Raw genomic sequence first — 15,023 nt, 5'->3', positions numbered from 1 at the left:
AACTCAAATTTTCATCAATGGTAGAATGAATGGATTTTTAAAAGTGTGAAATGGTCATATAAAGGGATACTGCACAGCAATGAAAAAGAATAAAATACTCTTTATGTAAACAATAATTTTGATCTGTAAGGGTCAGTTTATCATCATGTTCCCATTTTATTGCCCAAGCAATAGTCTTTCTCAGTTACTTGAGAGGCCAGAATAGTTCTGAAGGGCTGTTTCATTAAACCCTGAATTTGCAAATCAGTTACGACAAGATTGAGATCTTAGAGTATACCATTCTCATTTCTTTTGAATAAAAAGACATTTGAAAGTAAATGTTTTGTTTTTTATGCTCAAAGAAATTTAAAAAGCAACTGACAACCCACAGATAAATGGTTGCTGCAAAGCAGGTGAACCATATTTTTCAGACATTAATTTAGCGCCTTGTCACAGAGCTAATGCTTTCCTTGGTTTTTCTAGGCCCCAGGAAGCAATTAGTGTAATCAGAATAATTACGTTCATAAGGCTTCATCACGGCATGGAGCATTAATGCCTCCACTATTACTGTTTTGAAAGAACAGCCTTGGAATATCTGTTTCACTTTCTACAGCCTAGATATTGCAAACAAAGAAAACATCATAATTGTGCACCTTTAGTTAAGTTTATTAACAGCATTTTAAAAGTTTTAATTTACTATTATACTTAAGTTTTATTAACATGATTAATGTTATACCATATTTAGTATGAGACTCGGAACATGTAACAGCCACTTTGCTTGCTTTCTCACATCTCCCTGAGGTCTTGGACTCAACTGTCACTTTTCAGTGAAGGCTCCCCGGCCACATTACATACAACTGTAGGCCCCTACCTCCTCCTTCAAACTGCCTGCCATTGCCTAGCTCCTTTCTCTGAGTTACTATTTCTCCTCAGAACTGAGCACTATATGCCATGCTACATGGATTACACATTTCTAGTGATATGATCTGTTTTCACTAGTACACGATATGCTCCATTAAGGGATGCTTTTGGTCTTTTCCACTGCTGAATCCTTAGTGCTCAGCACCATACCTGACACAGTAGGCATGCAATACATCGATATTAAATAAAAGAACAGACACCTAACAAATCTGGATTTCATATTTAATTTTTTTAAGGGTCTCAACCACTCATTAGGCCATTTTCCCTCAATAAGCATCTCTTATAGTACAAACTGAGTTATGAGATTCAGTGAACAGGGCAAAAGTTTAATGCAATAGGTCCTTGCATTAGTGTGCTAATGTAAAGAATTGGCCAGCAACTTAATAATTTTTAAGTTGCCTTAAAAAAATCAACTGCTTAAACCTTCTAAGTGAAATACTTGAAGGTAACTCGAGTAACTAAAAGATGCAATTATAGCCCCTACAGCAACTACCAAAATTCATAAATTCATAAAACAAGAGGTATAGCTAGTAAGTTAACAGTGGGGATAATATTAAAAATGTTCAGTGTAAAAGAAAGCAGGAAAAGAAGAAAAATAAAGAATAAATAAAAAGAAAACAAAGAGCAGACATAAATCTAACCATAGTGATAATTAACTATAGTAAAAGTAAATAGTCTAAACATTCCAATTAAAGGATAAAATTGTCACAATGAATAAAATGCAAGACCCAACTACATTTTGTCTATAAAAAATACATTATAAGATCCAAAGAGACAGACACACTAAAGATCATTAGAGGATGGAATGCGATACACCATGCAAATAGTAATCTTAAGGTAACTCTAGTGGCTATATTAATATCAAAGTAGATATCAGAATAAGGAATATTACCATAAAGAGGATATTGTGGTATTAACATTCATAGCTTATTAGATACTTTTAAATCACACAATAACAAATTTAGCTTCTGAAAAGTAACTAACTAGTACATACAGCATCAAAACTTTCCCACTAACAGCACCAGGGAAACCTGCTGATCATAAAAAGCTATGGTTGTTAATACCAATTCATAATGAGGAAAGGTTCAATGCATCAAAATCAGAACTGTAAACATACATGAACCTAACAGAGCTTCAATGTGCATGAAGCAGAAACTGACTGACTTCAAAAGAGAAATAGACAAATCCACAATTATTGTCAGAGGCTCAACACTCCTCCCAGTAACTGACAGAATATAGATAGAAAATCAGCTGGGATACAGGACTTGAACAACACTATCAAACAATTTGATTTAATTGGCATTTAAAGAACACTCTACTCAACAAGAGCAGAGCACATATTCTTTCCAGTGCATGAAGACCATTAACCAAACAGACCACATCCTGAGCCAGAAAAGAAGTCTCAACAAACTAAGATTAGGATCATAGAGTATATTCTCTGTTCACAATAAAATTAAATTATGAATAGAGAGAAATCATGAAAATCTTCCAATATTTGGAAACACGAACATCATACTCAACATATAGGTTAAAATATAAATTATGTTATTTTGAACTGAATGGAAATGAATGTATAAATAATATTTGTGGAATATAGCTAACATAATTACATGTGTTAGAGGAACACATGTAATTTTAAATGCTTACATTAGAAAAGAAAGGTCAGGAAGGAAGAAAGGAAGGGAGGGTGGGAGGAAAGGAGGGAGGAAGAGAGCGACGTCGGTCTAGTAGAGTTCATGATCCAAGCTTCTAAAGGAACTACAAAAACGAGCAAATTTAAACCAAAGAAAGTAGGAAGAATAGAAAGAGCTGAACCCAGTGAAACAGAAAATAGAGAAAATGGTTTTTTGGGAAGAAAAAAAAAAAACCCACAAAATCAATAAAATGGATACCATGAATAAAAGAGGGACATCACTGAAGACTACAAAAGTTACCAATAATTTGAGAAGTTAGACGAATACATTTCTTTAGGAAACATAAATTACTAAAACTGACACAAGAAACAGAAAAATCTGAATATCCCAATATCTATTAAAGAAATAAAATTCATAATCTTCATGGAATTCATAAAAACATCCTCACAAAGATTTTCTATAAACATTTAAACAAGAAATATTACCAACCTCACACATAACTCTTTCAGAAAAATAGAAGGCACCAAAATTGAAGAACAGACAACAAAACTAAAGAAAACTACAGAGCAGTATTTGTCAGGATAAAAACAGTATATCTTGACCAAGTACAGCACTTAAGTTAGCTGTTGGGTGTACACATATATGAATAAAACACGTAAAATTCTTTCCTTTGTGGACACAACCTGTGTAAGGTGTTTTTACTGATTGGGGAACTAGTGACTGCAAAGGAAATCACTTGCCAGAGGATCTATAATCAAGATTTGGATCCAGATCCCTCAGTTTCAAAGCCTATAGTTTTTTCCATTGTACTACGCTCCATATCACCCACCACACTTTTATACAGAATCTCATACTACGGAAGATTTTAAAAATCCTTGGAAGTAAATGAACATTTTGAAGCATCTATATGCCAGATCCTGTACTCAGTTCTGAAATGAGAATTCTAACGCCTTAAATTACAATGGAGCTTACAAAACTGTCCATTCAGTGCCATGGTGACAGGGCAGTCTCTAAAGCAAAGACGGAAGCAGTTTCACAGCAACGATTTTCCAATTAGTTTTCTGATTTTTTAATGATACTATTTACTCCTTTTCACTATTATAGAATTGATTATATTAAAATACATGTTTCTGACCGGGCAGTGGATTACGCCTGTAATCCCAGCACTTTGGGAGGCCGAGGCGGGTGGATCATTTGAGGTCAGGAGTTCAAGACCAGCCTGGCCAACATAGCGAAACCCTGTCTCTACTAAAAACACAAGAAAATAAGCTGGGCGTGGTGGGACATGCCTGTAATCCCAGCTACTCAGGAGGCTGAGGTACGAGAATCGCTTGAACCCAGGAGGCGGAGGTTGTAGTGAGCCAAGATCATGCCACTGAACTCCCGCATGGGTGATAGAACGAGACCCTGTCTCAAAAAATAATAAAATAAAATAATAAAATAAAAAATATGTTTCTTGTAAGACTTTTTAAGGACCCTAGGAAATGAACCTTATAGGCTTATAGTAACACACATTTTAAAGCACAACACATCCATTATTACACATATTACTACTAACACCTAAATTTTAGTCTGAGCTTATCTTCTACAGGCTCAGTCCTCTGTCAGAAATACTTTCCTTTAAGGACATATATTTATGGGAAAAAAATCATTATTAAAGAAATATAATTGTAAATAAAATAATAATATTCATTTACATTTATTATGGCTCAAACTACATTACTTTCCTTTTACTCTAGGCCTTTTTACCCCTTCCCATACTACTTTGTTGTTTTGTTTTGGTGGTCTAAAATAATTAAGTAACTTGCTTAACCTCTATGCTGTACCAAGGATGGAACTGTTAAGTGACAGACCCAAAGCAATTGCAATGAAGAAGGAAGATGGAGAATCCAGACAGGAACAGGGATATGTCTCTTAACACGATGTTCTTTCCAACAGGCTGATATCATCAGCATACATTTATATCTGCACATAGCCCAACTACCTGATTACATACGCTGATGCTATACGTTATTCAAAGGGCAGGTATTAGGGATTATTCTGTTTTGCAATCCTAAATTGTGGTATGCTGATTAAGATAATGAATTTCACAGAGCAGACAACATAACAAAAAGCCATTAGAACGTTCTGAAGATAAGTAGTGGTTTTTATCATCTAATGCAGTGCCTTGCTTTATCCACAATAGGAACAATGGATACCAAAAAGCTACACATAAAATCACGAAGGTAAAAGAAGATAAAGTTGACTACTGGTAACAGAATAAATAAAGCTAATGAGTAGTAAGTATAAGCAAACAAAAACGCTACAAAAGTACTTCACAAAAACATATTTTTCCTTATACACCTAGGAAACTGCCAATAAGAAAGAATATTGGTAGGGCTGGAGGCAGTGGCTCACGCCTGTAATCCCAGCACTTTGGGAGGCCAAGGTGGGCAGATCACCTGAGGTCAGTAGTTCAAGACCAGCCTGACCAACATGTGAAACCCTATCTCCACTAAAAACACAAAAATTAGCTGGGCATGGTGGCACACCTGTAATCCCAGCTACTCAGGAGGCTGAGGCAGAAGAATCGCTTGAACCCAGGAGGCAGAGGTTGCAGTGAGCTGAGATCACCCCACTGCACTCCAGCCTGGGTGACAAAGCGAGACTCCATCTAACAACAACAAAAAAGTATTAGTAACACTGTATTGCTTCCTATATGATAGCACAACAGTGATATATAAGTTTAAAATTCAAGTCCTAAGATAAGCTAACAAACAAAATATAAATATTTTTAAAATCAGAAGCTTAAAATGGGCAACGAAAATGACAACCTCCTTCTTCTGAAAACCAAAACAAAACCCTTTTGTCCTTATCCAAATTGCATGTTATCATTTGGGACTGCAAAGCTTCTTTGTTTCCTTTGGTTTTTGTCTTGGTTATGCATCTATGTTATTAATTATTCTGGAAATATAAAAGGTGCCTTTTAAATAAAAGTATTACTGATAATACTATCATAGTTTAAGTATAACCAGGTGAAATATAAACTATTCACAAGCTTAGTTTTATGTTAAATACAGAAGTATTCCACATTTTATCCAGTTACACTAACAAACAGCTATCAAAGTCTTTGCATTCAAGGATAACCAGCCTACTAATAGACAACATACAGGAGGACAACAAATATTGACATAAAACTGTTTTTCAGTAAAAACAAAAAATTGTTCCTTTCAGACTTTACAGATTAAGAAGCCTGTGGCACACAATGTAACAAAGAAGCCAGTTTCATATAAAAACTGTATGTTAATCCAATAGAGTTTACTTTAAATAAGTTATTTTATTTGGGTTACTAGGATTATACCTAGGATTCAAGTCTGTGGCTATTATCTGGAGGGACCATTATTTGATTTCTGTGCTTGGCTGATAAATACTGTTAAGTATCTTGATGAGGCTGCCTTTTAAATAGAGGCCAGTGTTAAAACTAGAGCAGCTACTGCCACAGGACACATACATATTTAAATATAATTTAAGAGTGCAGATCAATCATAGAGAAGTTTCCTACATGGTTTTTACTGATTTATTTTCTGGTTATTGTCTCTTAATCATGTCACTGCTAATTAACAATTCTATTGGTTCTGAAAGAGAAAAATAACAGAAAAGAAAATCCCAAATTTATTGGTAGTGGCTGAAATTTAGGTTAGTCTGAACAATCTGAATCACTTAAAAAGCAATAATTATTACATTTTAGGCACAAAGACTCACTCTATCTGCAAAATGGTACACTTACTTTTACAAGAATATTACATGTACAAATAAATGTTCTTTGCATTTGATGTGGCTTATTTTTAAATAGAATTAGAGATGTCTTATGAAATACCACTTGTATTACAAATTTGCTTAGCTAACCTTTTTTTCAAATAGGTAAATTTCAGCCTAGACTTTGTTAATAAAGAAAAAAAGTTAGTAAGTTTTTTTTGTATTTAGAACTCAATTACTACAATCCATCCTACTTATGCTAAATAAAAATAAAAGACAAAATTAGTTACCAAATACTTTCATTTGATAAATTTCTGATAAAAAGATAGTTACAAATAAATGCAATATATCCACCTTACCAATATGAGCTCTGTCAGATATAATAAGCCTTTTTTCCCAGCCTTCTAGTCCTGGAGAGAAAGGGGAAAAAGATATATTTTAATTGAATATTCTGTACAGCAGTTTTAAATCTTAATTTCTTTTTTTTTTGAGACGGAGTCTCGCTCTGTCGCCCAGACTGGAGCGCAGTGACGCGATCTCGGCTCACTGCAAGCTCCGCCTCCCGGGTAGCTGGGACTACAGGCGCCGCCACCTCGCCCGGCTAATTTTTTTTTGTATTTTTAGTACAGACTGGTTTTCACCGTGTTAGCCAGGACAGTCTCATTCTGCTGACCTCGTGATCTGCCCACCTCAGCCTAAAATCTTAATTTCTTTAGAAATATGTCTAGGCCGGGCATGGTGGCTAATGCCTGTAATCCCAACACTGTGGGAGGCCAAGGCAGGTGGATCACTTGAGACCAGGGGTTTGAGACCAGCCTGGGTAACATGATAAAACCCCATCTCTACTAAAAATACAAAATTAGCTGGGCGTCGTGGTGGGTGCATCTAATCCCAGCTACTCGGGTAGCTGTGGCACAAGAATCACTTGAACCCGGGAGGCAGGGGTTGCAGTTAGCCAAGATTGTGCCACTACATTGCAGTGTAGGCAGTGGAGCGAGATGCTGTCTCAAAAAAAAGGAAATACAATGTCTAAAAGCATTTTTTTTTTTTTCTTTTTTTTGAGACAGAGTCTCGCTCTGTCGCCCAGGCTGGAGTGCAGTGGCCGGATCTCAGCTCACTGCAAGCTCCGCCTCCCGGGTTCCCGCCATTCTCCTGCCTCAGCCTCCCGAGTAGCTGGGACCACAGGCGCCGCCACCTCGCCCGGCTAATTTTTTTTGTGTGTGTGTTTTTAGTAGAGACGGGGTTTCGCCGTGTTAGCCAGGATGGTCTCGATCTCCTGACCTTGTGATCCGCCCGTCTCGGCCTCCCAAAGTGCTGGGATTACAGGCTTGAGCCACCGCGCCCGGCCTAAAAGCATTTTTTACTGAAGCAATCATGTTTGTATCTTTTCTTCTGTATAGGAAACATCATGTCTAACAAGAGTTTTCTCACGTCATTCACTCCATAAATAAATTCACTCACATGCTATCTTTCCAAATGTCTTGCTCTAAAAGCTCCAAATTCAAACCAGTCACATCCACATAAAATATTTCTAGGAATCCAAAAGGCAAATGGTAGAAAAACATCATGCTGGGGAGGTTAGGTACCTGGCAGGCAGAAATTTGCTAGGGGAGGTTAGGTACCTAGCAGGGAGAAATTTGACAGAAGGGAGTTAATTTTAGGAATGGCACCCTTTCCCAAAAGATAATTATTATAAAAAATATGGGCCGGGTGTGGTGGCTTATGCCTGTAATCCCAGCACTTCAGGAGGCCAAGGCGGGCGGATCACCTGAGGTCAGGAGATCGAGACCATCCTGGCCAACATGGTGAAACCCTGTCTCTACTAAAAATACAAAAATTAGTTGGGTGTGGTGGCGGGCGCCTGTAATCCCAGCTACTCAGGAGGCTGAGGCAGGAGAATCGCTTGAAGCCAGGAGGCAGAGACTGCAGTGAGCCGAGATCGTGCCACTGCACTCCAGCCTGGTGACAGAGCAAGACTCCATCTAAAAAAAAAAAAAAAAGCACAGAAAATAAGCTTTTTCACTAATTCTTCTAAGGTACTACTGTTAATTACTGTACTTACTACAGTGAATTGTAAGGAGATATATCTGTCTCCCCATTTAACTGTGGAAGACCTAGAGGAGAGGCTGTGAGTTTTCATAGCACAGGGCCTGTTATCCAATAAGTGGTTTTAAAAATTATTTTTGGCTGAGAGCAGTGGCCTATAATCCTAGCACTTGGGGGACCAGGGCAGGAGGATTGCTTGAGGCCTGGAGTTTGAGACCAGCCTGGGTGACACAGAAAGACCCCATCTTTACAAAAATAAAAAAAATTTAAAAACCTGGCCAGGCATGGTGGCACGTGCCTACGGCCCCAGCTACTCGGGAGGCTGAAGTAGGAGGACTGCTTAAGCCCAGGAGGTAGAGGCTCACTACTGTGTTCACACCACTGCACTCCAGCATAGACGACAGAGCAAGACCATGTCTCCAAAAAAAAAAAAATGCTTGAATGAACAAATGAATCCAAATTGATGTTTTTCTTTAAAGACAATACTAAAGACAAACTGCCAAGCTGCAAACATTTCAAAACTAATCTTTAATAATGAAAAATTTGTTTTTACCTTAAGATTTATTTTTAAAATATATTCCTTAAAGATTAAAGAGGAGAACCTCCTCGGTAACGTGCGAAAAAGTAAACCTGGAATATTAAGCGTCCCCCTCTATGGTTGTTTCGACACACAAACATGTACTCTAAAATTAGTTTAGGAGATACAATAAAGAAAATAGGAGCAAGAAATTCAGTAAAGTGGAAAAAGAGCAGGGTCGGATAGGCTAGAAGGAAAAAGGGAGTAGGGCAAACTTATTAAAGGAGATGAGAACAGAGAGCAGCACCAATATAAAAATCACAGACTAGGTCACAGGTAAAAACGCAGAAAGGAGAAAAGAGATGGTAGCAAAGACAGGGTTCTGTAAAATCACATTTAGTGGTTAAGAACACTTGAGGACAGATTGCTACTTTTAAACCTGAACAGGGCAGGACGCGGTGGCTCACATCTGTAATCCCAGCACTTTGGGAGGCCAAGGCTGGCGGATCACAAAGTCAGGAGTTGGAAACCATCCCGGCTAACATGGTGAAACCCCATCTCTACTACAAATACAAAAAATTAGCCAGGCATGGTGGCACGTGCCTGTAGTCCCAGCTACTCGGGACTGAGGCAGGAGAATCGCTTGGACCCAGGAAGCAGAAGTTGCAGTGAGCCGAGATCGTGCCACTGCACTCCAGCCTGCATGACAAAGCAAGACTCCATCTCCAAAAAAAAAAAAAAAAAAAAAAAACCTGAACAATACTTTAACAGTAATTGCGTCTTTTAAATGTGAGCTAATTCAAGGGGAAACTATACTAATGATTCTCCTCAATTATGTATTACAGGTTGAGATTCCCTTATTCCAAATACCAGAATATTTCAGATTTCAGATTTTTTTTTGGACTTTGGAATATTTGCATACAAATAATGAGATCTCTGGGGTGTGTGGCTCAAATATATACATGAAATTCATTTATGTTCCATATACACCTTATACACATCAACTGAGGCAATTTTATACAGTATTTTAAATAATTTTGTGCATGAAAAAGTTTAGGGACCCTCCTCCTCCTCCTTCTCTTCTTCCTCCATCCTCCTCCTTCTCCTCCCTCCTCCTCTTCCTCCTCCATCTGTGGTTGTTTACCAATACCAACATTCTTGACTCTGAATTTATATGCTGATAAGTAATTATTTCCTTACAGTTATTCACATGCAAGTATTTAACAGGAAAAAATATGACATACCACTAATACAGTGGAAAAAATGTGTTCAGGGTAACTAAGCAGTACAGCAGCAGCACCAGAGTATCTGTATCAGCTGGCAAACAGCAGTAACAACAAACAGTAGGCTTTCAGTCTCCATCTGTATTCTATATTTCATTTATTACCACAGTTGGAACATCCAGCTAGCACACATGCCACTTTATTACCCTCTGTGGGCACGCTTGTGTGGGGGAATCTGGGCGTGCATGGAAAAGATATATGAAAGCTGAAAGGGGAGAAGGCCTTTTTTCCCTTGGAGACACTGAATAAACTGTGTGTGCGCCTATGTTTGGACTGTGACTCGTTGCATGAGGTTGGGTATGGAACTTTCCACTTGTGTCATGTCTGTGTTCAAAAAGTTTCAGATTTGGGGAGCATTTTGGATTTCAGATTTTTGTATTAGAGATGTTTAAACTGGGTTTGTATTATCAAATTCCCCTCACACCCTAATGAGATGGCCAAGGTTAATGTAAACACACCTCTAAAAATCCAAGAGATCAGTAAAGGCAAGAATCCAGGACTATTTCTTTTAAGAAGATGGGCATGGATATATTGCATAAAAGCAGCATTTACTTCATTTAGAAGGAGGGCCCTAAACAATTCCCCTTACATCTGTGTAGCATGGGGGGGGTAAAAAAATTCCCTTTTATCCCTGAGTTGTAGCAACAAAAGGAGAGCTCTAGAACTTTCAGAAAACAAGACTGACAGTGTACAAACTCAGGAATTTCCTAGTTTTGCCACCCACATATTGTAATTCTAGCTACCTTAAGATAAAGTTTACAGATAACCAATGTGTAAAAAAATCAAGACTTAACATAATGACGTAAGATGTTAGTCTTCTGTTTAAAACAGTGTTTATAATAAATAAAACTTAATAACTGACATTAAAAATTTGTCCTATAGTAGCCTGCAATTTTAAAGTATAAGACAAACATGTTGTTTGCCTGGCATAAGATCCTAATAAAACTTTACAAAGAACAACTGGTTACCTAGTAGACTCATTCTTTCATACCTTTTCCTTTTTGAACATTTTTCTCTGCTTCTTCAAACAATCCAGGTAGATGAATTACCACACCATTTCCTAAAGGAAAACCAACAAATCCCAGCCGTAAGCCACTATAATTACAACTCAGACACATGTAACTTAAAGGACATTCTGATTTACCAGGGTGTTACCACAGAAATGATTCCAAGTTTTCATAGGAGTATAATTTAAATACATAATGGAACATAATATAGTGAATATTTTATGCTAGAATTATACTCAATGAAGTTGAAAATTTCTTGGAAACAAAGTGAAATATGTTTTTGAAGGAAACTATGTTAATTTTAAGCAAATGGAACATGGTCACAGTACACACTAAATCAGTATCTTTCAGGTTGGGGAATCACACCCTATCAGGTCACAAGTCAATTTAGTAGGTTGTGATAAGGATTTTTAAAAATTAAAAAGTAGAGTAGAAAAGATCAGATTGCATCATGTATTGTAAGGGTTCAAAATAAACTCATGAACCTCTCGTATTTCTTACCATGAGTCATGGTTGAAAGTATTTGGGGAAAAAAGTATTTGGAAAACTGATTCGATGATCTAATACTTCTTTATAGAATTAAGATTGTCAGTGAGCACAAATGAATGCAAAGTAATCATTCCAAAAAGTATTACTGTTAAAACACCTTACAGTGACAAATAGCCAAAGTCAGGTATATTCCAGAAGGTATCAAGGTCAAAATTAGTAAGAGATCAATGAACCACCTGGTTAGTGAGAGATGAAATCAGTTTTGATGATAAAAAATAAATGCCATTATCAATTGGTGGGGGGAATCCCCATGCAGCTCAGTTTATATACTTACCAATGAATGCAGTGACATTTGGATTAATTATTCCACTGGGTAAGAGATGAAAATCATATTCCACAGAATCCACAACAACTGTATGGCCAGCATTATTTCCACCCTAAAATATAAGACAGGGGAAAACTAAGTTTGATGATAAACGTGACAAATAACATATCTCCTTCCAAAGTGAATTAATGACTTCCTGCCAAAAGGTCAACTTAAGAGAGTCCAAATATTTGCCACCTTTACTGATTCGTGAAAGGCTTTAAAATAGTTTGGCTGTCTCCTTTCCCCACTGTAGTACACTTGAGTGATTATTCTGAAAGAATATGGACATTGGGGAATTCAGGTTTCTGAAAGACAGAAAATCATACTCCTTCTTAAAAGACGGAAAAAAGTGAAAAAAATACATAGAGCAGTTAGTCTGTCTTTGGCTATGGAGGATTATGGCAATCTAACTAACCATGATATTCCATCTACACACAAAAAAATCTCTAAGAGAAGAGTAATCTATCCAGTTACCCTAACTTGATGTAAATATGCATATAATTCCCATCGTCTTAAGACTCTGTCAAGCAACTCTGTGACCTGAAATTTGTATTCTTACATGGACTTAACAAGAATCTCCCCCAAATATTGGTTATCCTTGGCATCTAATTTATATACCAGTCTTTTAGGTTTGGTTAGTGACAGATCCCCAGAACCTGCTCATCTCTGGATAAAATAATATCGTGCATCAAGGAACTGCTAACACTGAGAATCATACTATAAACTCATGATGAAATTTGCTTTCTACGAAGCTTATGCAGAAATAACAAAATGGAAAAAGTCAAATTACAAAAATTAGGTACAAAGGAGACTAAATATTAAGTAACCAGATAACTTTTCTAATTTATATGTTTAAAAAACATGGAAGAAAACACAAGTTTTCACACTTGTCAGCTGATTACATATATGTTTAAACTTCTATACAACATTAACAGACTTTTAAAAGTAAACTCGGGATGTATTTGCAACAAATAAAAACTTTAACAACATCCTTCTATAACAAAAAATACCAATCAAAACTATATTGCCTGAGAATGAGGGCTGATCACGAGGCTATTTTTCTTTCATTTTTAATTTTTGTTGGTACGTAGTAGTGCATATATTTATGTGGCGCATGAGATATTTTGATACAGGCATATGAGTAATAATTATATCCGGGTAAATATGGTATCCATCAACTCAAGCATTTATCTTTTCATTGTGTTACAATCTAATTATACTCTGAGCTATTTAAAAATGTATAATAAATTACTGTTGTAGTCCCCTGTTGTGCTGTCAAATACTACATGTATTTTTATCTAACTAGATTTGTATACCCATTAACCATCTCCCCACCCCACCCCCAACTCTTACCACTACCTTTCCCAGCCTTTGGTAACCATCCTTCTACTCTCTATCTCCATGAGTTCCATTGTTTTAATTTTTAGCTCCCACAAATAAGTGGGAACATGTGAAGTTTGTCTTTCTGTGCTTGGCTTACTTCACGTAACATAATGACCTCCAGTTCCATCCACGTTGTTGCAAATGACAGGAGGATTTCATTCTTTTTTTGGTTGAATAGTACTCCACTTTGTTTATGTACCACATTTTCCTTATCTGTCTGGGTAGATATCTGCCTGCTAATTATTCAAGGCTCCCGGGCTTTTTAGCTAGCAGGTAATGAATCCTGCCAGAACTCAGTCCTTCCCTTCAAGGCAGCAACTTCTCTTCTGGCCCAGGGTATGTCTAGAAATTTGTGCTGGAACTAGGGCCTGTGATGGGGAGCTCAGGACTTCCCCCAGTACCCTGTCCTACTGTGGCTGGGATCCAAATTGCAAGACCAAATCCTCCGGACTCTTCCCTCTCCTCTCCTCAAGTGGAGGGAAGGAGCCTCTCCTGGAGCTGCATGCTGTGCTGCCTGGGGTTGGGGGAACGGGGGCACAAGCACTCCCTTGGCTATCTTGGCTGGTGTCTCACTAGGTCACATGCCCCCCAAGTCCACTGGCTCCAAGTCCAGCACAACACCGGAACTTGCCCAAGAACTGCAGTCTTTGTGGCCCAGACTATCTTCCAAATTTATTTAGGACCCCAGAGCACTTTAGCATGTGCTGGCTAGGCTTGCTGGAACTCAGGTTCTGCCCACTAGGATGGGCACTTCCCCTCTGGTAAGGGCTGGTCTGGCTGAGTTCTGCCCAGTGTTGCTTTCTGTTGTGACAAGGGCAGCACTGAGTTCCAATGCAAAGTCCTAGGATCACTGCATTCTCCTGCCTCTAAGCGTACAGATTATCTCTCAGTGCCCCATGGTTGCTGGGGGTGGGGAAGGGGTGGTATCAGCAATTCAAGACTGTCTTTCCTACCCTCTTCCATGCCTCTTTCAGTGATAGGAAGTTAAAACCAGGTACCTGATTTTTGGTTCTTATGAAGGTGCTTTTTTGTGTGGGTAGTTATTAAATCTGGTGTTCCTGTGGGAGAACAATTGGTAAAGGGTTCTGTCTGACCATCTTCCCCCATTCTGCCCGATCCACAAGGTTATTTTTAACAAATTGAATGTTACTACTTTTACCAAATCATCACCAATTATGAGGTCACAAAAATGCTAGAAAAATTGGCCCTGCTAAAAAAAAAAAAATCTTCAAAAAGCAAGTACCTATTTACATGGTGTTTTGCACTGTATAAAGCAAAGAACTCTTTGAAGACTAAGGTATGGCATATATTTAAAATAAAAAAACTTGGCAGTGTTGGACTAAAATCTGTAAGACACACTTTGGAAAGGCACAGGCAGACAGAAACAGGGATGATGGGCAACACCTTCAGGTGACACCAAAAAGGAAACAGGTGCATTAGTTTTTATTATTTATTTTTAAATAGGAAATTCCCACATATGATACAGACACCAAATGGCACAGAAGTATGCACAGTAAAATGTGAAGCCTTTCTCATGCCCTTGCTGTAAGACAACCAGTTAGCACAAGTTTTTGGTGTCTTTCCTGAAGTGATTTTTGCATGCAAAAAATATGTACTGTTTTATTTTACATATACAATGGTAGCAAATTATATACAGGTGAG

The 15,023-nt window shown here is 37.6% G+C and overlaps 1 protein-coding gene across 2 annotated transcripts in view; it reads right to left on the bottom strand.

The window, feature by feature from the left end:
• ADSS2 (adenylosuccinate synthase 2) overlaps window positions 1-15,023 on the bottom strand; it is a 43,676-nt gene that overhangs the window by 17,796 nt on the left and 10,857 nt on the right. For both annotated transcript variants that reach the window (XR_982912.2, XM_011729507.2), the window contains exons 2-4: window positions 11,946-12,048; window positions 11,107-11,175; window positions 6,629-6,679 (exon numbers count right to left, since the gene is read on the bottom strand). Coding sequence is in view for 1 of the 2 variants with exons in the window: in XM_011729507.2 (XP_011727809.1) it covers window positions 6,629-6,679; window positions 11,107-11,175; window positions 11,946-12,048 (223 nt within the window). In the remaining variant the exon portion in view is untranslated. The remainder of the gene's footprint in view (window positions 1-6,628; window positions 6,680-11,106; window positions 11,176-11,945; window positions 12,049-15,023) is intronic.

This window comes from Macaca nemestrina, chromosome 1 (assembly GCF_043159975.1).
Source record: "Macaca nemestrina isolate mMacNem1 chromosome 1, mMacNem.hap1, whole genome shotgun sequence".
Taxonomy (NCBI): Eukaryota; Metazoa; Chordata; class Mammalia; order Primates; family Cercopithecidae; genus Macaca; species Macaca nemestrina.
Note: the sequence above shows the minus strand (reverse complement) of the source record. Positions and strands in the feature narration are given on the sequence as shown.